General features: G+C 40.2%; 1 protein-coding gene across 1 annotated transcript in view; it reads left to right on the top strand.

The window, feature by feature from the left end:
- Positions 1-23,901, top strand: part of esyt2b (extended synaptotagmin-like protein 2b) — a 33,125-nt gene that overhangs the window by 5,487 nt on the left and 3,737 nt on the right. Inside the window, exons 5-16 of the mRNA XM_080050202.1 lie at positions 841-913; positions 3,140-3,229; positions 7,958-8,013; positions 12,148-12,268; positions 13,134-13,310; positions 13,478-13,560; positions 13,916-13,964; positions 14,651-14,740; positions 14,889-14,984; positions 18,547-18,621; positions 21,561-21,647; positions 21,766-21,915. Of these exons, the coding sequence (XP_079906328.1) occupies positions 841-913; positions 3,140-3,229; positions 7,958-8,013; positions 12,148-12,268; positions 13,134-13,310; positions 13,478-13,560; positions 13,916-13,964; positions 14,651-14,740; positions 14,889-14,984; positions 18,547-18,621; positions 21,561-21,647; positions 21,766-21,915 (1,147 nt within the window). The remainder of the gene's footprint in view (positions 1-840; positions 914-3,139; positions 3,230-7,957; positions 8,014-12,147; positions 12,269-13,133; positions 13,311-13,477; positions 13,561-13,915; positions 13,965-14,650; positions 14,741-14,888; positions 14,985-18,546; positions 18,622-21,560; positions 21,648-21,765; positions 21,916-23,901) is intronic.

Here is a 23,901-nt window from a genome sequence, read left to right as displayed (position 1 = left end):
GTAAACAGCCCTTGAGCAGCTCCTTTGTCATCACTACAACAGAGCAACAGCTGGCGAATCTATTTACAGAACAACCAGACAAACTCACTATGTCTTTATAAAGAGTTGAGTCATTTATAATTGCAACTGTTATCTGATTTCATGTTGCATTCAGCACAAGTAGTTTTCCCCACCGTAGAACACAGTGGACTTGATTGCTTTGTTGAGAAGTTGGAGTTGTGCAGCCAGTCGCCTCAAGCTTTTTCATTTGGCAGCTAACGCTGGCTACTCCAGTAGTTCCATCACTCCTTGCAATATTCAGAACCAATCCACTTTGAAAAACAAGCAACTTTTGTTTGCAGTGGGCACATTTTGCAGCAACAGTCTGTGACAAGGTAACTTTGGATTTCCTGTCACTGCTCTGCCAAAAAGAAAAGTCGCCCGGTGTTTCGCAAATTGCGGTATAATTGTGAGAGTTAACAGTAAAGGAGGATGGATAGAAATGAGATAAACCCTTAGAAAACGAATGCTGGATTACATGTGGCAAAAAAAGGCAATTGATTCCAGTGAAGGTATGGTTAAAAACACCATATACAGAGGGAATTACTTAATTTAAATGCCTTGATGAACCATAAATAGTATCAAAAACTTTAATATATACATATATACTGTATATATACATTTAAATGTCAGGGCAACGGGATTTAAAACATGCTATCCTACGGGGACACCATGATATCTAAATTTAATCAATTCATTATCCGACCAAATAAGATCCTGAAAAGTCCTTTTTAAAATTGATGAAAAAGTTAAGGTACAGGATTTCTCATATCAGACATATTTTGTGTTTTTGTCCCTCAGCTTCGTCGGTAACACAGAGATAGACGTAGACATCAAACGCTACTACTGCAAAGCCGGCATTAAGAGCATCCAGGTGAGGGAATGACTTCTTCTTCTTGGTATTGTTTGACAGCCTGAAGCGCTTCTTTCCTTTTGGCACAAGTCCCAGCCTCTGCGATGGGTTGTGATAGAAAAAAGGAACATGATGAATCGGAAATGAAATGACACAGTTAAAGGTCTGTTCTGTCCGCTCCAATTTAAAAAGGCTTTGTGAAAACTAAAGGAGCAGCTACTTTGAGGGTTACATAAAGGTGAGGCTGAATGTATTTGGACAGGCGCTTTTTAAGATTTCAGGATTAGTGTATAAATGAATGGTGTGCTGGTACTGGTGTGAGAGCACAAATTACTCTTGCACACTGTGTGCTCATGCTGATGAGGCTGTGGGTACAACAAGAGAATTATAATGAAGTGTGTTATGAAATTCTCTTCGGCAGTGGTTCCCAGTGTGCAACATTTTCCTTCTTATTGGCCTGTAACGTAAGAAGCCCCTTTCAGTGGGTCTGAAGTTGTGAACTACTTACTGCTTTCTACTAAACTAAACAGATAAACAAATAAAAAGGCTGAAAATGTGGCAGCAACTGTGGCTGAATATGAAATTAAATTAAAACAGAACCATAATAAAGAAATAGACGCTAAAACTATAATTATGGAAAGGTTTTATAGTACATAGTTAACTTCGAATTATTCATTAATTTGTAAAAGAGTACAATTAATGAGCAAAACTGAGTCTTACCCATATTACTGTAAACATATTCATTAAAGATAATTTGGAACAAATTAACCTTTTTAAATTATGCATTTACATAATTGAAATATGTATCCGCTAATAATCCATTAAAAGATCCCTCCTCTTTTCTGACTACATACTTTAAGTGTGTGTCAATATGAAGTGTTATTTTTTGCATGTCCTTGGCCCCCTTTGTGTGTTGCTGCAGTAGAAACAGATCAGGCAGAAAGAAACAATCAGTGTGTCTCCTTGGAGACTGGGTGCCTTTAGATCTTTTTCCTGGGAGACATTTTGTTGCTCGCTTGGCCCCATTATGTAACTCAGGCGGCCCCCACATATCCCCACAGCTCATCATCAACCACTAATACAGTCAGTCTGCATCACATCTTGAGCTGGCTTACGTTACACAGAGCAGGTGCGCTTGACTCCATGATGACACAGAGATTATTGGTGGCTTCGTCAGGAGTGGACGGGGTTAAAAGTCATATTGATCTTTTGTTATTTATCTAATGTCACTCTGTTGTGTGGTCACACCCATACAACCAAGGTCTACTCCTCAGCACGGCCACTTTAATTACAAGGTCTGTTAAAGCTCCTGATATATGACATTTTCTCATTGATTTCAAATTGGAGAAGCCTAATTTATCTTTTTCATAGCCTACATGAGCCCTTTACCTAAGAAGATCCATTATTCTGGGAGTTTTCTTGTCCAGTCAGTTGTTGGTGTTTGTCACCCTGCCTTCGGTACATTGTTTCTCCTCCTTAAGACCCCTTAAGCTTTCCTGAAGCAATAGAAGCTACAGAGACAATTGCAACATTTCTTTTTGTCCTGCCATCTTACCGTCTGTGTAATCTTCTTAGGAGCCGATTTAATCTTGCGATGACAAAGGGGAGATTCAGTTTACTGTAACAGTTTTCAGTTTCAGGAAATAATGTTTCAAATTGAACTTTCCTCGGCCACGGATATAACAACATGAGGTAGTTAAAAATAAGTGTGATAGACTTTTACCTGGAAAAACTGTATGAAAAACTAGCTTTTATTAGTAGGCCAATAGGTTTCAAGAAGGTAATTGGTATTTCAGTATAGTTTCACTGGCGCTTTAATAATAGTGCTGGGTTCAATGGCGTATTATCTGTTTCGGGGGCTATTCTAGATTCATTGTATCCATCCCGAGAAACACAAATATAGCCTGAAAACAAATATGCCGGTGCTAGAATTGAAGCATCTTTTTGTTCTTTGGTGTGTGGATTAGAGCAGCTGTGTGGCCTACCGCATGACACATGTAAAGCACTTCCTATGACATGATAATTTTAATTGTCATAATATGTTATGGAGAAGGTGGTGGGACACATGGGGGAGTGAGAGGGGGGGGGGGGCAGGAGTGAAGTCGGGCTGTGATCAAGTTTCCTACCCTTCATGTGCTGCAGCGGAATGTCAAGGGCCGGCAGTGTGTGTGTGTGTGTGTGTGTGTGTGTGTGTGTTGGTGTTTTGGAGATGTGTAAGCCGAACGTGTGCCTCTTGTGTTTCCTTAGATCCATGGCGTGTTGAGAGTGGTGATGGAGCCGTTGCTTGGTGACATGCCTCTTATCGGAGCCCTGTCTCTGTTCTTCCTCAAGAAGCCGGTAAGTCTTTACACACACAATAGGAATATGACAGCATTCATTCGTTTCAACCTGTTTAATAGAGCAGCAGTGGAATTACAATGACAGTGCGGGGCTGAGTAATTGCAATGGGACTAGAGCAGAGGCTATTAAACTGGGATTTGCTTGTTGCAATATACAACAGCATGTATCTACTAAATGAGTTGGTATGCACCAGTGCAACACATCACCCCACTCAATGTTATGCTGTATTTTCACATGGCATTCATATATCATGTTGCACTGTATGCTTTCTTTTCTGTTCTCCTATATATTCAATAATGAACCAAGGTTGGACCATTACAGAAAATGAAACCCTTTTTTCTCCTGTGTATTCATTATTATCACTAGATTTCATAATATTGCATCTCATAAAGCAAATTGCCAATTAGTTTGCCTCTGTCACGCACAAACAATAGATGTATATATATTGGACTTTTAATCGTTGATTTCAGAAGTCAATTCACGGCAGAACCGCAGCGCAATGAGTTTCTTTCATCTGCCATCGGTGTATGAGTGTGTGTATGAATGGGTGAATGTGGTAAGATATGTAAAGCGCTTTGGGGCTGAGAAAATCGGCTAGAAGGCGCTATATAAGTCAAGTCCATTTACCATTTACCATTTCATTTAACAGCCCTCACTTCCAATTCAATTTCCGATTGTTTTCCCCTTGCTCTTGATAGTGCTTGTTGTAGCCTCAAAACGCTATACATCACTTCAACATGATTTCCTGCATATCCAAAATGATTCAGTGCACATTCAGCCCACTGTGCGAGAGCCACAGCTTCTCAGCTTAAAAATGTTTGACCGATTTACACCGAATGGAAGGACCCAGTGGAACTACAGCAGAGCCTGAAATAGACGCAGATCAAGCCAGCCCTACTTTGGCAGGTTCCTTTACCCAAGGCACTCAGCTGAAGCTCAAGGTGGAGATAATACTGTAGGAGGCTGGAGGGAGAAGGCTATAGCAGCTCCAGCCAGTAAATCTCAATCTTCTTCCTGCCTTCAGATGAAGAACATTACAGTGGTATACTGGAGGAGAGAGATACAAAAAATATGTGCAAAAGCTATTTCATGTGGGATAAAAAAGAATCAGGACACAGTGCATCCTGGAATACGTGTAACTCATCGTATTTCTTTCAGTTTTTATTACAAGGTAGTCCTGAGAGCTGTAGAAGTGAAGACATACCATATGAGGTCTAAGCCATGTGACTGTGCTATGTTTGAGTCAGTACAGTGTAAAGAAAAAGGTGCCACACATTCTGACAAGAGACCTCTAATTAGTTTTTGTTGCTCAAGCTCCGTTTTACACTTTCTATATTAGAGTACACGAAATATGTTTTAAAGGATATAGCTTCTTATTTTGTGAAATACAGTCATATGAAAAAGTTTGGGAACCCCTCTCAGCCGGCATTATAATTGACTCTGCTTTCACAAAAAAAAGATAAAAGTGGTATGTCTTTAATTTACCAGGAACAGCTAAGTACTGGGATGTTTTCCAAACAAAGATTTTTTGAAAAGCAGTATTTGGTTGTATGAAATAAAATAAAATGTGAAAAACTGGCTGTGCAAAAATATGGGAACCCTTGTGGTTTTGTTGATTTTAATGCCTGTAACAGCATGTAAAACTGATGATTTTAAACACAAAGTTGGTTGGATTATGTTGTTAAGCCTTGAACCTCATATAATTGTCTGTTTAATCATGAGAAAATGTATTTTAGGTGCCTAAATGCAAGTTGCACTTCTCTTTGACTCTCTGCTGAAGTGAGACAGAATGTGATCATCAAAACAGCTCCCAAAAGATCTTAAAAACAAAGATTATTCGTTGTCATGGTTTAGGGGAAGGCTACAAGAAGCTTTCCCAAAGGTTTCAATTGTAAATTTCCACTGTAAGGAACGTTGTCAGGGAATGGAAGGACACAGGCACAGTTGCAGTTAAACCCAGGTCTAGCAGACCAAGAAAAGTACAAGAGCGGCATATGCGGCGGATTGTGAGAATGGTTGCACACAACCCAAAGATCCCCTCCAAAGACCTGCAAGAACATCTGGCTGCAGATTGTGTATCTGTACATGGTTCAACAATTCAGTGCAATTTGCACCAAAACATCTGTATGGCCGGGTGATGAGAAGGAAGCCCTTTCTGCGCCCACGCCACAGATACAGTTGCATGGAGTATGCAAAAGCTCATTTAGACAAGCCAGCTTTATATTGGAAGAAAATGCTTTGGACTGATGAGACAAAAATTAAGTTATTTGGTCTTTATAAAAAGCAGATGTTTTGGTGCAAATTGCGCTGAATTGTTGAACGATGTACCGATACACAACCTGCAGCCAGATGTTCTTGCAGGTCTTTGGAGGTGATCTGTGGGTTGTGTGCAACCATTCTCACAATCCTCCACCTATGCCGCTCCTGTTTTTTTCTTGGTCTGCCATGCCTGGGTTTAACTGCCACTATGCCTGTGTCCTTCCATTTCCTGACAACGTTCCCTACAGTCGAAATTGACAATTGAAACCTTTGGGAAAGCTTCTTGTAGCCTTCCCCTAAACCATGACAATGAACAATCTTTGTTTTTCAGATCTTTTGGGAGCTATTTTGATGATCCCATTCTGTCTCACTTCAGCAGAGAGTCAAAGAGAAGTGCAACTTGCATTTAGGCACCTAAAATACATTTTCTCATGATTGAACAGACAATTATATGAGGTTCAAGGCTTAACAACATAATCCAACCAACTTTGTGTTTAAAGTCATCAGTTTTACATGCTGTTACAGGCATTAAAATCAACAAAACCACAAGGGTACCCATATTTTTGCACAGCCAGTTTTTCACATTTTATTTTATTTCATACAACCAAATACTGCTTTTCAAAAAATCTTTGTTTGGAAAACATCCCAGTACTTAACTGTTCCTGGTAAATTAAAGACATACCACTTTTATATTTTTTGTGTGAAAGCAGAGTCAATTATAATGCCGGCTGAGAGGGGTTCCCAAACTTTTTCATATGACTGTACACTTATTCGCTATCTTGCCAAGAATAAGATGAGAACCCTGGATACCTCTCTCATGTCTGCCAAATACAAAACCCCAGCAAGAGGACAGTAAGCTTAGCTTAGCATAAAGACTGGAAACAGAGGTAAACAGCTAGCCTGGATCCATCCAAATGTATATTTTGTATTGATAATCAACGTGTTAATTAGTGAGCTTTAGAAGTGCTGGAATGTTCCTAACTTTGTAAAATGCCAGTCGTTATGGTAAGCTAAGTTAACTATAGCTGTAGCTTCATTTTTGTATCAACAAACACGGATTTTTCAAAATGTCAAAATATTTTTTTTAAGTTTCTAATTTTGTCTTATCAACATAAATAAAGAATAAATAAAAATAGCCTACTGATAATTAAAAAAAAAGAATGTTGGGTAATCAAAATATTATCATCGGTTATTTCTGACTTGATTTTATACAAACCACTAGATTTATATAGCCTACTATATTTGGAAAAACGTTCATTCAGTTCATCTTTGTTAACCCATGTATAGTAAATTCTGATTTGCGAGCAGGGGTGTGTCCCTCTATACCAAGGTTCCCAAAGCAATCAGACATCTCCCACCCCACCACAAACACACGCATGCGCTCGCACGCACACACACACACACACACACACACACACACACACACACACACACACACACACACACACACACACACACACACACACACACACACACACCACCACCACCACCACCACCACCACATAATTCCCAGCCCTGCAGTGCTCTGTGAATCTGCTGCAGTGTAAGCAGCTTGGGCAGGAGAAGTAGGGTGGGAAAGACTCATTAAGAAAACAGCTCCTTCAGCTGGGAGGCAAAGAGACAGATCAAAGCTCGCGGAGAGGCAGGATCTCAGCTGCTATTCTCATCGTCTCTGACTTACTTTCTTCCCTGATTTAAATGTGACGTACCTGCTGCTAGTTTACCCAGACACTGAATGTAAATAAGGTGGTTTGGTTCCAGTTTTTTTCGACAACAGAACACTTTGTTAAAATCTGGTGCTTTTCTCTTTAGAAAGCACGTAATCCCTGACCTCATCATGTAATGAAACCTTAATGAGACCCCAGAGGGCCGCTGCATGCTTTCATACATATTTTATTAAGTAGGTGTTTTTGTATTCGTTCCCATAGAAGAATCTGTGCTTTTATGTCCTTGTGTTGCGGCCCAATAAACTATAGGGTTATCTCTGCACATCGCATCCATTGAAAACACATTGAAAGAAGGTGAAGCATACTTTACTGGAAAATACCCAGAAATAGTCAAATCAATAAGTCTAAATATATGAGAACAGAGAAGGTTGCTGTTTGACAAACGTGTGTGAACGTGTGTGCAGTTAGATAAACACCAGCCAAAAATAGTTGGATTTTAAATTATTAATACAGCAACAATAAAGAAGCTGAAGTTGTGCTTTTTATTTTTTTTAAATTGACTAAAAACAGTAGCACCCACAGACCATTTGATTTATATTTTGCTGCAGCTTGTGTGGGACTCTTTTGTCTCTGCTGTAATTAATCCGACAAGTTTTTGGGCCAGGACAATAAGAAAGCGAGTGGTGCCTGTGGCACAGGGGACTAGGGAAGCAATAGAATCAATTTAACGCTTTGAACTTTTACAACCAGATCAATGCTTTGTTCTCCTTTCTTTTTTTCCCTCTACTCCTTGATTTAGCTTTTGGACATAAACTGGACCGGCCTCACCAATATACTAGACATTCCCGGACTCAAGTAAGTCAACTCAAACTTGTTTTTCTTGCTGATTAAGGAATGTCTTTGTTTGTCAAGAATAGGGAGATGTCCAGGGTTTGATTTCATGGAATTGGATACATGCCTACTTTCTTTCTGGCCATGTATCATGCACAAAGTACTGCATAACTGCAACTGTCTACTACTACATTTTACACATACATTTAACCTTTCAAAAACAATGTAATTCTGCTTTTTGAGAATGCCCTGTGGCATGTCTGTGGATTTAGGGCATGGTGGATTTAGCATTATGTTCTGTTACGAATGAGTTTTGGATTCCAGATTATCTAGTTTCAAAGAACAATAATTTATTATGCCTATTGTTTCTTATCTGCAAAACAAAGGGTGTAGGGTGTACCTTCACTGGATGCTATCTTGTCCAGTAGGCCTATAATACAGAGATACATTGCGATACAATTTTTTTTTGGCATGTCCTTACAATCATTTGTAAGGCTAAAACCTCTAATTAGGTCCATGGCTAAAATTGTTTGGATCAGGGAAATGTGCTAGTTGTAACCTTTCTTAATAGGTCCATGGTTGTAACCCATTTCTTTGTTCTGACTTGCTTTTTTCATTCAAATAAATTGTCCTTTTCCCTCCGGTAGTTGTGTGTTGTGTAGTTGTAGTTTTCTCTACTTATGACATCTATTGCAGTATGTCCGTCCTGGGAGAGGGATACCTATACTTTGTCGACTCTCCCTGAGATTTCTTAAATTTTTTTAAAATCCCGGTAAAGGGTTTTTTACTGGGAGTTTTTTCTCAGCCAAGCTAAGGGTGTAAGGGCAGGGTGTCATATTGTATCATATTGTATCATATTTTATGAAATGTAAAGCCCACTGAGACAAATGTTTATTTGTGATTTTGGGCTATACAATATATTTTTGGGCTAAATAAAACTGATTTGATTTGATTTGTGTGGGCTGCTTAGAGTAAATGAGAATCGACTAAAGTTGCTAACAGCCCCACACAATTACTGACTGCCGGCTGGGGTGGTTCTTACATTATTTATATCCCAAAATAATGTGACAGATGACGCGTTAATGCTACTTGTGAATCTCTGGGAATTACAGCTGCTTCCTTACATGCCCTGCTGCTGCTGATGTGGGCAGACATGTTGACACAGGCAGAGGTTTCTGTTGAATGCTCTGCGGGGGTGAAATGGATCCATGTAGCTTGTGCAATGTAATAGGTCTAAATGTGTGTGTGTGTGTGTGTGTGTGTGTGTGTGTGTGTGTGTGTGTGTGTGTGTGTGTGTGTGTGTGTGTGTTAGTTGTGGAGCAATTGCGGGCGGGGTGGTAGAACGTGCAGGAAAAGGGGGATAGTTTAAGGAGTAGAAGCCCAGATGGTGAAATCGTATCTGCAGCGTGAGAGAGAGTTCCTTGCATGAAGCTCAAGCTACAGACAGCAGCAGCTGCTTGAAGGCTTGCCCAGTGTGTCTCCCTTAAACCCTGTTATTATTATTATGCAACAAATGTTGTACGTGTTTACATCTTATCATATGTCATTGCCCTGGCCTTGAGCAAGTTTTAGAATCAGAATCAAAACAAGTTTTAAGAGTCTACACTACAGCTATAGCAGCTTTGTTAGGTTGTAGGCTCGCCTATTTAGGCACAGCAATGCTATGAGCTAAATGCTATTGTAAGCATGCTCACAGTGACAATGCTATCATTTCTGTTACTGGACACATACTTCGGTTACAGCTTGTGAACTGTGCTTATTTCTAGAATTTAGTGCTGTCTCAAATCAAACAGAGCCCTCAGCATACTGGAAATGACCATCACATATGAGAACTGTTCTTCTGCATAGCACTCACAGCCATGTGCTATGGCCGTGAGCCGTAATAAATAAATGAAAATGAATTATTTTTTAAAAGCAAATTACAATTGTTATCGGCAGCATTTGACAAGCATTTGTAACGCTCCAAAATATTTGCTGTTTATAGTTTCATGGCCATCTAGCCAATAGTTGTTAGATGTTAGACATTTCTGTTTGGACCACAGTTGTACAGAGACTAAAAGTTCCTGTGTTTATGCCAGGGGAACAGCAAGAGTTGCTGATGCTGCAATAGTCCCTTTACATCACTTAGCTCTCAGCTGGAGAAAAGCTCTGGCTCTGATCAGTCCCCAACCCGGGGCTGAAGACTCATAATGTCTCTAATCAGCTCAGGGAGAGGACACAGAACCAGCCGTTTCATTGGAAGATAAGCCCAGGATTGATGAAAACGTCTCTCCTGACTCTCTCTCAGTTGAGTTGATTTCATTGGAGTCTTTCTCAGAGCAGGCTTTCTCTGTGTGCTGGAAGTTTCATTTTCAAAGTAATTTTCGCTGGTTCCCAAAGGATACATACACGAAAATTGTCACCTGAAATGACTCTCACCTGTCTAAGGTTACGATTTAATCATTCAAATTAAGTTACATTTATGCAAAGGGAGGGCATTTTTGTCATACACCGCAGGCAGAATACAGAAACATACATTGTGAATTCACTTGTGTTGGAACTGATTCACAAGCTGTATTCCGTTGAGCGACAACTACTTTTTGCTCCGTAGTGTCAAATAGCTGCTGGCCAATTAAAAATGGATGACATATGGATGGTTTGACATTCAGAGTGTTTTCATCATTGAGCTGGGTCCTTTCCTGATGGACTTTGGTCTCCAAGCTGCTGAGTGAGATGCTTCCAGCCTCAGGCATCAGTTGGTCCTCAGCCTGTGTTTGAGAGTTTTATGTTTGGGTCACTTTAACAGACAGTTACTTTTTTTAATGATTGGTATTTAGTCTAAATAAACCCCTTTACAAAGGCAGAAAACAGTGACCATAAAAAACAGTGAAGTTGAGAAGAAGGGGTTTGGATACTAAGCCATATGTGGCGTGTTCATTTTGTGCCAATGTTATTCCTTTTGGTGCTGATTATTAAGGGTTGTCTTAAAATAATATTTTTTTTTTAAACATTGACTTCACTTTGCGTTTGGACACTATCCAGGGTTTTCATGGTCTTATTAGCTAGTTTAATACATTTATATTTTCTTAAATACATTAAAAGATGTTGCTATCAGGTGAATATGTGAGTAAGAGTTTACATGGCTGCTAGTTTTACTCAGCTTAACTGTGTGATACTTTTTTGTCATATTGTAAGACTAAGCTAAATTTTTTTTGGTTAGGGTTTGTTGCTAGCCTGAACCAGCTAAGTAACTAAAATGATCACATAGCACATTTCTGGTCGAATTAAAACGGATATGAACAAGTCACATTCTAGTTAACATATGTAGTAACTTTGTTTAAACAGGAGGTCTCAGTGTAAGATGTTATTGGTCCAGGCAGCTAATGGTACATGAGAACTCTTTATAGAGCCCATTGAAAGCATGAAGACACCTACAGTATGATGGTAGGTCCTTTGTTTTATAACACCAATTACATATGGGCTGTCACCTATCTCCTGCGCACTGGTGGACAATAGAAAACGCATCTGGGACACAGATACATCGGGTCCTGTGTATTAAATGTATGATTTATTAGGCTACATGTCAACTGACATGTTGGCAGCATTTAAAGTGTTTCCAGCACCCCATTTGAGTAGCTGTCCGGTTTTCACATCACCCAAGAGACAATTTCAGGATCACTTACACTCAGGCATTTTACAGGCGCATTTGATTAGGAAGTCACCGTGATGTGTGCAGCTTTGCTGTAAACAAAACTGTTATTCTCCAGGGGGACAGCCGGAGCAATAACACTGGATGATGAATATCATTCTGATTCCGTTTTTTTCTAGTCGTGATTACAACTTTCCAGCTGTGTCGCGGCGGCTAAATGAATCAGGGGAAGCATGGCGGTAATTCCATTCTCTGACCCTACTGTCACCAAGTGTTGAATCATTAGTGGATCAGGGAGACATTCATAGGTTTGCTGGCTCGCAGCACCAGCATGCTTGAACCAACTCCAATTTTCCTTCCATCTTCTCACATGTGAGGCAGAAATGTACTGTACTAAACTGAGATTAAAGTAGAATATTTATAACCCAAGGGCACCCTTAGTGTCTTTTAAATAATGCATTGCTTCATTATGTTTATTTTCATATCCTCCCTTCTCTCAACCCCTCTCAACCCCTCCCCTGTCCTCACAGTGGCTTCTCTGACAGTCTGATTCAAGACATTATCTACAGTTACTTGGTTTTACCCAATCGCATCACCATCCCACTGGTGGGGGATGTGGAACTGGCCAAGCTACGCTTCCCCATGCCAAAGGTACCAGCAGAGTGTGTACTCTAGTTAGACATGAGGGGGTTTGATGTGTCTCTGGTTTGATTAATAAATAAACCGACTGCTTATTGGGTAGAACCTCAATGTCCTTAATTGTCAAATGTGATGGGGTCCCTGTGATATTGTGGGGAAAGTAAGTAGTTGTTAGGGTTGTGTTGGTTAAGATACAGCAGTAAAACAAGACAGAACAGCCAAAGAAAAGCAGAAAAACATGTCAATGGCTTTGTGTGCTAATACCTGTATCCATGGCAACATCATAAACAATTCAATCCAGCATCCTTGTTCTGAATAAACTGTCTTGTTTGTGTTTTGTGTAACATTCTTAAGATTTGATTGAAAGATTTGATGTAAAGTTCATCGAAAACAATTTCAATTTGAATAATTTTGTTTTAGTTGTCTCTCCTAAAAGCTGTACCTCTGCCACTTGTGTCTGTTTTATATCATTAGATAAAAGATGAACAGGTTGACATTGTTAATTTATTGTTAATTAATGTTTAATTGGACGTATAAAGCATCAGGAAAAAGTTCGAGTTTGCATGCAAACAGATCTGATTCAAAATGCATCATGACATAACAGCTGCTACATTCAGATTTTTATTTATCGTCTTTTGATAAAAAAAATTCTAATCAGCTTTAATTTGAATAATTTCTGTAGGAAAGAAAGAAGAAGTGAATGAAAAATAACATGTTTCAAAATTTTTGTTTACTTCTTGACCCTATTCATAAGCCACAGTTTTCATTTCTGTCAACGACCCAGTATGTCACCTCCTATCACTTCTGACTCTGTTGCGGCCTTGAAGTGTCGTCGGCTGCTATTTCAGAGTTGCCCAGCTAACACATGTCTCCACAGGGAGTCCTGAGGATTCACTTCTTGGAGGCTCAGGATCTGGAAGGGAAGGATAAGTTTCTGGGGGGGCTGATCAAGGGCAAGTCCGACCCGTACGGCGTCCTGCAGATCGGCAACCAGCTGTTCCAGAGCAAGACGGTCAAGGAGAGCCTCCATCCCAAGTGGAACGAGGTTTACGAGGTGACATGCTTTCAGATGTCTCTAGGAGTAAGGAGGTGGACTTTTCATAGTAATACTGTTGTTGGTAATCAATGAAACAAGCTCACACCCCCAACCTCCATTAACAAAGGTAATCTGTCTATAGATCCGGTTTGAACAAGCATCAATATGTGGTTTTTCTTTTTCAGGCATTGGTGTACGAGCAGACGGGCCAACACCTTGAGATCGAGCTGTTTGACGAGGATCCCGACAAAGATGACTTCCTGGGAAGGTGAGATTCTCTCATTTCCTGATGTGTTGATTACAAGCTTTGTCGTGATTGGCAAGATCTATGTAGACAAGCTGACAAGCGGGCTGTATACCTAAACACAATGTGGAAACCTGTGTGCTGAAAGTGTCTGTGCCAGTGGACCACAGTTAACGTTAAGAAGAGGTTCCAAGCCCAAGGGCAGAGTCAATTGATTCTGCCCGAAGGCTGTAACACTACACCCAGCACTGACAACACAAAGGAGCCAATCGATGACTGTACCACCACCACGTCTGTTCAGATTAATGATGCAGTTTGTGATTTCTCTGCTAACTGCTTGCCATTCCAGTTTCCACTAATAATGTGTCATCATTCACAGCCTGATGATCGATATGACTGAGCTGCACAAAGAACAGAAGGTTGATGAGGTAAAACTATTTCTACTGCCAAATTAAAGTGCTCTTTTAATTAGAAGTTGCTTAGAGTTTAAACATTATACGACTCAAAGGAACAGTTGGGCATTTTAGGAAGCACACACTTTATAGTTTTTTTTAAAGAGAGTTAAATAGGGAGATCAATTACCACCCTGAAAGCTTAGAAATGGGGAGAAACAGCTCTCCTGGCTCTGTCTAAAGCAATGTAGGCTAGACCACCTAAACCAAAACCGAGTCATGACCAATACTTTGAATGGTTGAAACCAAGTCAAGAGCAAGACCAGAAAGGGGGGGGGGGGTTAAAGCCATTAATACCAACAACATTTTCAGATTAAAATTCTATTAATTGTCACTAAATCAGACAATACAGAGGGAGTTTAGTGGCATCCCCGCAGTTGTGGGCTTGACTGGTCTTGAAATAAAATCAAAGCCCTCTTTGTCTGAGACGACAAGACAAGGTAGAGACCTTCAAAAATAGGTAAATAAGGGTTCAGGTGTTTGTGCTAAATTAAGCTGAGCTCACTTGGCAGCAAGATTTGAGCGGTATCAATCTTCTAAATTGTTTTAAAAAAGCTCTTATGTACTCTTCAAGACCAGCTCTCTATGGAGTTTCAAGGCTTCTATTTTATACATATATTTAAGATATTTTGAATACTTTTTAACGTTGACATTTGTTTCAGTGGTTTGACCTGGAAGAGACCTCTACTGGGAAACTCCACTTAAAACTGGAGTGGCTGTCTCTGTTCTCCACTCCTGACAGGTTGGACCAGGTATGACTCTGAAAAAACAAACTTCCGTTGCTTTTAACAGAGCAAATGCTGTGTTTGTCACTGTTCACGAATCAGCCACTGGTAATGGAGTTTTGATTTATACCAGTCATCCTATTCTGTCACACAAGTTTCTCTTTTCTTCAATCAGGTGCTGCGTAGTGTGCGTGCAGACAGAAGCCTGGCCAATGATGGCTTATCGTCAGCACTGTTTGTCGTCTATCTGGACTCAGCAAAGAACCTGCCAGTAAGACAATGCATTGTTCACTTTTTTTTTTTTACGCTGGCAGTGCTCTTGTTCCTATGCCAGAGCGTGTGCTAAAATGTAGCATTGTAGCTTATGCAGGTGTCTTGTTCTCCACCCAAAAGATACACATCACATTTAGCAACACTCTGAACCAGTTTAGTCAGAAATACCAGTGTGGCACACTTGTTTAAAGAAGGATTAATGGGCAATGGGCAGCAATGCTCCACTTTCTTGTTACCATGCTGTTTTGTTGCTTTGTGAGACACATCAATTTGCTTTCCATGTTCTCTGAAAGTTGTTTGTCACTCCTGGTGAGCCTAACAACTTGGGCAAGTTGTTTGTCCTTTTCCTCATTATCTTAGATACTCCAAGCCTAGCAGTAAAAAGAAACAACTCTTTTTTATAGGTGTACCCTTCAGCTCCAAATGAGTAAATACGTTTTCCGCAATTTTTATAGTCATAGTCATTACACCTCAGAGGTTTCTGTCTTATATCAATTTGATTTTTGTAGATGTTGTCAAAAGAGAACCTTGGACCTAAACTCTATATATTTCGTACACATATTTAATGTTTGTTTGATAACCTTTCATTGCACCAGATGTGATAAAAGCTGTCACCTGTAAAGAACCCGGAGTCCTTCACTTTCTGGCTTTTCATCATCAGTTACAAAATTACACAATTTTTTTAACCATCTCCATCGCCATAACTCCACATTTCTTCTCTTTCCTCTTCACCCAAGAGCGTCTTCACGGGCAGCTTAGGCTGCGGAAACTTAAGTGAGAGGCGAGCGTCTGGCCTAGTCTTTTGTGAGACCAATACCTCAGAGTATAGAACCATCTGTGTGAGTCCCTCTCCCCACAGTGTTTCTGCATCCCGATGGTGTTCGCTGTGTGTGATGCTGTGGGTTGTTACCGTTAACAGGAGTCCTTAAAAAAACCTGGATCCCAAAGCATGTGTCAGCTGCCCGTTTTTATTGCAATTTCTAATGAGCATTACCCAGAGTGCCAATAACCATTAACATGAAGCAGATAGTTTGGTACAGAGGACTCAGCCGTGCTAGCCACTATGCCTGCTGGTTAGTCAGATGCGTATTCTGCTAAGTAAGGTGTGCAGTTCAAGGCTGAAATGTAGAATATCTACAGTACAAAGGGCCCGCTGGCACAGCACATAATGATCTCTGCATGGGTTAGGGAGCCAATTAATATGCAGCTTGACTCGTACAAAAGGCCTGTAGCTTGTTAAAAAGTGACACAGAGTTTCAAAGTGGCTCCTCCAAATCTGTCCCGAAGGAGCAACCCTCATTATTCTTATTGACCTGTGTTTGTACTGTTAGGTCCCTGCAGTGTCAACACCATCAGCCTTTATGCTACTTTTAGTTTCATCACTTCTATCCTTCCTGTTTTATCACATTTTTTCACATACTTTTTCCTCATAACTCTTAACCATACACAGTCACTCCCGTCCTACTAACCGTGGGTGTGATTTTCTCCCCCCTAAATCTCCTTGTGGCTTAAAGAGCAACCTGTCAGATTTCACCTATGACGGGTTGAAGCAAGTCTCAGTCTTTAAGGCCCTAAAGGTAACGTGGGAAAAATGGATTTGCATGCACATCCCCCCACCCCTCGCCCCGGTTGTCTCATCCGTGCTCTCAAGTGCACCATCTACCAATCACACAAGCCGAGTGAATTTATTATTATTTAAAAAACATATATAATTCTTATTTAACATAAAAAATTGCATGAAGATGGATGATTGCACTGTTGTTGCTATGCCTTTTTTGTGCTGTACAATCCTCCATATACGATTTTCCACCTTTCCTTAGTAATGTGTTCTTGCATGCAAAAAGTCTAATAATTGCACTCAAATTATATTTGCGTTGGAAGTGAATTGGTACTAATGGTTTTCAAACCCGCAGAGCAACCCAAGCTGTGTTTGCTAATGAAGAAGCTTATCTTGGAAAAGGAATTTATGCTTGTCAGGGCAGTATTTCTGCATTTCCTATGCTAATGAGAAACGATATACTGTATGTTTGCCTGTCAAATGCACAGAAATAGTAGCCACTAAAGGTTGCATTATGATGCAAAAACATTAAGTGAGTTACATCATGCAGTATAGCTGTTCATAACCAAGCACAGTTTCAGGTTGCTCACACACACTAACTCACAAATGAAGTGCTGCATTCTTCCACTTAGCATAAGTCCTCTCATGCCTTTAATATTACCTAGGAGGATGGAGCCTCCCATTGTTATACATGCAGCACACATGCAGTGGCACTCCCTCAGTGCAACATGACTCCCCGGGGGAACCTCACTGCAGTGCTGTGTGTCAGTTTCATATGGCGTTACAGGGCAACTAGAGTACAAGAATTACTCCTGATGGTTCCCAATAAAACAGGAGCTTGTTATCCTGATTGCCTTGCTGCTGCTGCAGTACCTGGCTGGGGCTGGCTGTTAGCAAAATGACAATCTGAGCATGCACGCATCTCTTTCTTGCTATTCCTAATCAATTGATGTCAATTTAACATTTATATTTTATGAATGTGCAGCTTTATTTGATGTCGCCCTATATTAGCAAATTGTATTGGATCTAGACAAGACGTGTCTCTAAACATTAAGTACAGCTCTTCTCAACAGACAGTGGTGTATACCTCAAATGCTTTCAGCTAGCATTCCTCATGAAGGCTAGAAATCTGAAAATGTGACGTGACTTTTTCAGTTGTCCGGTTTTATTTTTCATATGTAAGTTAACACATTGTCGACAACATGATGAAATATACTGGAGGAAGTCAAAGGTCAGCTCAGCAGGAAGACATTGCAGTAATACAAAAAGGATAGGTTTCAATAGAAAGAGTACAAGAAAGAAAAATAAAGAAATAAATAATAAAATAAAAGAGCATTTACTCATGTACATAAAAGTGACAAGAGGTTTGCTCAGATGGTGTATATCAGTCCTGGTTGTATAGCAGTCAGTGGAATAGTGGAATTATTCAATAATACAGAAAAAACTTTGGGTAAGCAGTTGAGCAACATGCAGTGAAGAGACTCATCATTTTATGAGTTCAGAAGCCTGAGTGCCTGGTGGTAAAAAGCTATTTGTAATTCTGGAGGTGCACGGCAGCCATGCTCCTTTTATCTTCTACTAGACAGCAGTGAGGACAGCAGTCTGTCAGCTGGGTGACCATGGTCTTTGATGATACTGTGTGCCTTCATCCCAGTTCATCCTCAAGAAAAACAGGAAGGGTTAACAAGTAAGTTAAGGCCTTCCGCTTGTCTCGGAGAAATGTCGGGAATTATTATTCTGTAAGGGGTACTGAATAATACTTAACTGTCAAGAAAAAAAAAACTCAGCGTGCTAAATTTAGAAAAGCAGAGGAGACACAGCTCGACAGTCTTTCTGGTAGCCCCTCTCTGCCTGCAGCCCTGCCTGCCTGTCATAATGTGTGGTGATGTTCCTTCCCTTCCATTCCAGCTACAGACTCTTTTCAAGGGGCTAATGCTGGAGTTTGGATATATAATTATGTGGTGCTATACAGCTAATGTCCCTCTCTTTGATTTTCTAACAGTCTGGGAAGAAGAGTAGCAGCGAACCAAGTCCTTATGTCCAGTTTACTGTCGGACACAAAACACTCGAGAGTAAGGTGAGTATCCATTGTCCTGGCTGTGTACTCCCTTAAGTGTTGCATCAGTTTGAAATTGTAACATACAATCTTACTTCTATAAGTGCTTCTGTGCAAAAACATCAAATGAAGTGGGACAACCAAAATATCAATTTACTTAAAAAAACATTTTTTTAACCAGATTATATCTACAACACAGACACTGTTAAGTCTAAAAGTCAACACATCTCACGCTTTAAGCATCCCTCCTAGGCCTCCTTTCACCAAATGCTTCCCTCACTGTGGAATGAATGTAGCCTGGCATTCCCAGACCTGCCACTAGGCGCTGGCAAATTAAATTTGCTGCGCGTGTTGGTCTGGAGACGCTCCGTTGAAGCTTATCAAGACTACCAGAAATCTGGTATAACGTTTCAATTGGTTCTATCTAATATGGGCGCGCCAGAGCCCTTTATATGGTGCTCTGGGGAGGACGTAACCGGATGACGACAGTGACGTGCATGCGACGTCGAAGCTGTGATAGTAAACATCAAAGATGGCTGCGGATATGTTGTGTGAGTTTGAGACTGCTTTGGCCTCGACCCTTAACGAATTGGAAGACGGGACTCATAGCTTTCACTAGCAAGTAAGTGGAATGTTCTGTTTTGCCGACCGACAACGGCAAACGTTTAATTGAACAGTTTAACAGCTGTTCGCTAAACGAACGGGGCTTACGTCACTTGTGCATCGCTCTGATTGGTTGTAGTGCTATCCAACTGCGTGCAGTGGCATTTGAAATGCACGAGTAGGAGCCGCCCCTAGAGTTGGAAATTACTATTGATCGTCGCCAGACCCTCTATCGTTCAAGATATCAGGGTCAGGATTTCCAGGCTAGAATGAATGGGGAAATGACCTAAACATGTAGTCGTACAAGGAAATAAAATGAGGTGTTAGGACCTCCAGCCATGCCATTAAGTGTTTGCTAAAGAGTTTCCGCATCAGGCATTAAGTGTGTTTACCAGCTATGTCTCACGGGAAATTTCCATGTCAAGTTCAAAAGGGAAATTAAAGACTTTAAATCGACCAAGTTATACCGTTGATGCTAAAAATTGGTGAGGCAAGGATGTAATGGGTTTAGGGAGGTTTGTTAAATGAGATGGCGATTGCAGCCGAGTTAGTGGAAAGGTTAGACGGTTAGAAAACTAATTGGATGGTCGCACGGCTCCAGAGCCTACTGCAGCACTTTGGGATTTGACAGATAATTACGTAAAGTCATCAAATTCATATGGAGTTAAGAAGTGCAAGGGGCTGCTGGGTTCGCAAGTGTTTCCCCTCGCTTAACATTACCATTTCAAATGTTTCTTTTACGATATCTCCAATTATATCTCTATCTTTATACACTGCATTTGATCCCATAGCTTTATGTTGTGGCCATCAGTTTAAATGATTTCCATTGAGAAATGACATCTAGGGCCAATCCGAATAGTCCAATCTCCTAACCTATAAGCCTCCTTTCCTATACCTTAACCCCTAAACGTCATCGGGGTTAAGGAGAGATGAAAGGTGCTTCCTATCGAACATAGGAAAAGACAGCACTGTTTCAAAAGAATTCGACTCCACTTTTCCTAACCGACGTCATTGCGCGACGGCGAGTATTGCTGACGTGAGTCACTAGCGTGAAACTACACTAGCCGAAAATTGACTACAACAAGCGCTCGTTTGATCCATGCGTTCTTTTCATATTGATTTTAATCAGGTGGTCGCCAACAGAGTGAGAATCACTGGCATATATCCCAATTCACATGTGGAATGAAAAGAGGCTACACTAATGTTGATGTTGAAATGAACTGCCCCCAGTTACTTCATTAAATGTGAAGTTGGTATTTTATTTTCTTATGGTGTAAATTATGTGCTACGAAAATAACTATTATGATGTTGGTCTTTTATGAGTTCTTTATTATCTTTATAGGGGCGGGGGAGGGTTATTTTGTTTTAGCCAGTTAAATCTTCCTCTCTTCTGTTTTACCTCTCGTTCGTATTCGTGTAGAGTCGGTAAACTCCGGCGGTGGCCTGTTGCTTTAAATCTTCCCGCCGTAAAGGATTATGGGATACCACTATCTCCTTTCCTTTCGCATAGGTTGGTCCGGAGTAACCTATGCTAAAGGAGGGTTAAAGGATGAATCGAGGCTCCTTTCCTATGCCTTTCCTAAGCATTTTGAGAATTCGGATCACCTATCTGCCGACTACTTCCGGGTCATCTCGATAGGAAAGGAAATTTCCTATGCAAAAAAGACTATTCGGATTGGCCCCTAGTCTTTTTGTAATGACTTGGCTTAAAATACTACAATACCCATGAGCCTCAGTCACCTTCGCTATGATTTAGAATTGTCTTTAGCAACTGAGTAACCTGTTCATTTGGACTGAGGTCAAGTGACTACTTAGCCATACAAAGTCCTTAGAGCCTTTGCCTACAGTAAATAATGTTTAAAGATTGTTGTCCTGCTTTTGTGTCCTAGGGCTATAGGGCTGTGAGACCTACGCTGTCCCTTCAGTATGTTTGTGGATATCCTCAAACACTCTTAATAAAAAAATGTAAAATGCTCTTACCTCATAATAAGTCATCCATTTCAAAATCCAAATCCAAGAGCCAAAACTATGAAAAGCATATCACTGCCCTAATTCTTTTTTTGTGTAAATTCCTCTCTTGGGGAAAGTGGCTGATTTTAAAATCAACTGATCTAATTTGAGGGTTTGAACTACATGAAAAAAATTAGATAAAATGAAAGAATATCGTCCAAACATAATTAAGATAACATGAACATTTACTAAACATAACCATTTTCCCGTCAACAGTACGTTATTTGGGATTCTACGTTTGAGTTCAAAACACAACACTTTCTAACGACTGAATAATTTATCCAGGTGACATGTGCGGCTCTCAATGGTCTTTTAATGAATTCACTTCCCTCTCTCCGCCCGTAAAGATCCGCTTTAAGACCAAGGAGCCTCTGTGGGAAGATTGTTTCTCATTCCTCGTTCACAATCCCAGGAGGCAGGAGCTGGAGGTGGAGGTAATGCTGTATAAATGACCCCCTTGTTCATATGTTTATTTATGTATTTACATAATCGTGATTCAAATGGTGGCAGTATTAGCTGACTTTAAAAGGGCCCATCTTTCTCAATGCACAGGTAAAGGATGACAAGCACAAATGCACCCTGGGTAATTTGACGGTCCCTTTGTGCAGCCTGTTAGCGGAGCAGGACATGACGCTGACTCAGTGCTTTACGCTGAAGAACTCCGGGCCCAGCTCCACCCTCACACTCAAGATGGTTCTGAAGGTAAGAAGAAAGGCGGACTGCAGCGTTGTCTCACTGCTCCTCTGTGCATTAGTGATTTACGGTTTTATTCAGGAAACCAGGACGGATGTTTCCATATCTGCTGATTCAAACAGAGCGGATAGAGGGGTGGCTTTTTATTGACAGTGAGTGTAAACTAAGCAAGGACTGCACTGTCAACAATAACATGAACATGATTTATTGAATTCATTACAGCCTTAGCATTCAAGGCTCTCAGCTCAATTGTATTTTGAATGTTGCTGCACCCAGCTTGAATGCAAGACTTACCGCTCCACTGTCAGTGTTAACACTTTGAACAATGAATTTGAATTCAAACAGAAGAAAAAAGCAGAGTCGACTTTTCCAGTTGATTTGACAAACGGTAAATAGAGTGCATTTTTATAGCGCTTTTATCCAAAGCACTTAACTCTTTTTGTTGCCTCGTATACACAGTATACACATTCAGAATAATTCTCACACAGCGATGGCCGCCTGGCTACCATGCAAGGTGCTGGGCTTCCATTGGGAGCCATAACTGTCCCTGACCATTATTGCTAGCCAGCTAATTAAAATAATTGTTGTTTAAAATAAAAAGTGTGATCATCTCATCTTCTTAAAGTGGACTGGGATACATGATGAAATGCAAAAACACTGAAGCAGAAAAGACTAAAGTCAACCGTACTGGCCTAAATATAGTGTATATTTGGTATCTTGTATTATTGTCTTTTAGGAATTTATAGCACATCACAACTTTGTTTCCCAATCTGATTTCTTCATCAATTAACCTAAAATACCAACAAATAAACAAATGGAATGAAATAAAAAATTTTAAATGTTCTTGCTACTTTGTGGTATCTTGCTATTTAGACAGTTAGTAAGATTGAATTTGAAACACCTTTGAAACTTTAGAGGCAGCTTCCTTTCCAGAAATAGTGCCATTATTACTTTGGACAAACTAAATCCACGGGAGACTGTTTTCTACAGTTTGAATTGGTACGACTTTCTACCAAAGTAGTTTGAGAGGACACCCCACACCCTCATTAGAAAATGTCCCCTCCCCCTCACCAATCCCAGTTTAACCCCTAAACTGAAACATTCACTAATGTTATAACAGTTTTGTGTCGTTACATTATAACAATGGAATATTGAGTCTGTTTCAGACTACAATCATTTCCAACACTGCCACCGGATACCACAGCAAGTCAATTGCATTTCCCCTTTATGACACTCAAACAAACTGCATCCTCTTGTGTCGCATCATCACAACCGATCATATAAAACTGCAGCTGTATCAAAATATTGACCTGTGCCCGGAAAAGCTTCCCTGTATTGGATCACAAGCAACTTCTCAAGATCTGTAACAGACATTCAAAAAGTGGCTTCACAGACATATCGACCGCTTTTGAAACCATTGTCGAAAGATGCATATAACCAGGAAGTCTGATTTTTTTTGCCAAAGTGCTGTACAAACACCCTTGGAAATACAAATTATTATCGCTCATAATTTCTCAGCAGGATCGGCAGCTTTAAGACCCCATTACAAGAAAGGATTAGTCGACCTGACCTTACAGTTTTTTTTCTTTAAACAAATGATATTATTTTGAATTATATGTTGCCACCAATCTTGCCAAATCCCCTCTAAATGATTCATTTTTTTGTGGAGATGATGAGGAAGGTACTTCATTTGAGTTACAGTACTTTGACAGGCAATAAAATGAGTAAACTTACAGCGTTCTTCCAGTACTTACTCTTATTGAGTGGCTTTACTTACTCCTTATAGCCAGTACTTTTCCTCCTGTCTTCAGATTCAGTATACAGTGAGACAAATTCAGACAATCAACGTTCGACATGTGTTCCTTAAAAAACTGAATACAATACCTAAAAAGAATAAATTACACAGGATGCAAATTAAAATATCTGTGCAATAGTAGCATAGTGTGTCGGTGTGTGGTTGATAACCTGTAATTTAGGATGTTTATGGCAGTGCGG

Source organism: Ammodytes marinus (assembly GCF_949987685.1).
Source record: "Ammodytes marinus genome assembly, chromosome: 21".
Lineage (NCBI taxonomy): Eukaryota > Metazoa > Chordata > Actinopteri > Uranoscopiformes > Ammodytidae > Ammodytes > Ammodytes marinus.
The sequence above is the reverse complement of the archived record's forward strand: the minus strand, read 5'-3'. Positions and strand labels throughout refer to the sequence as shown.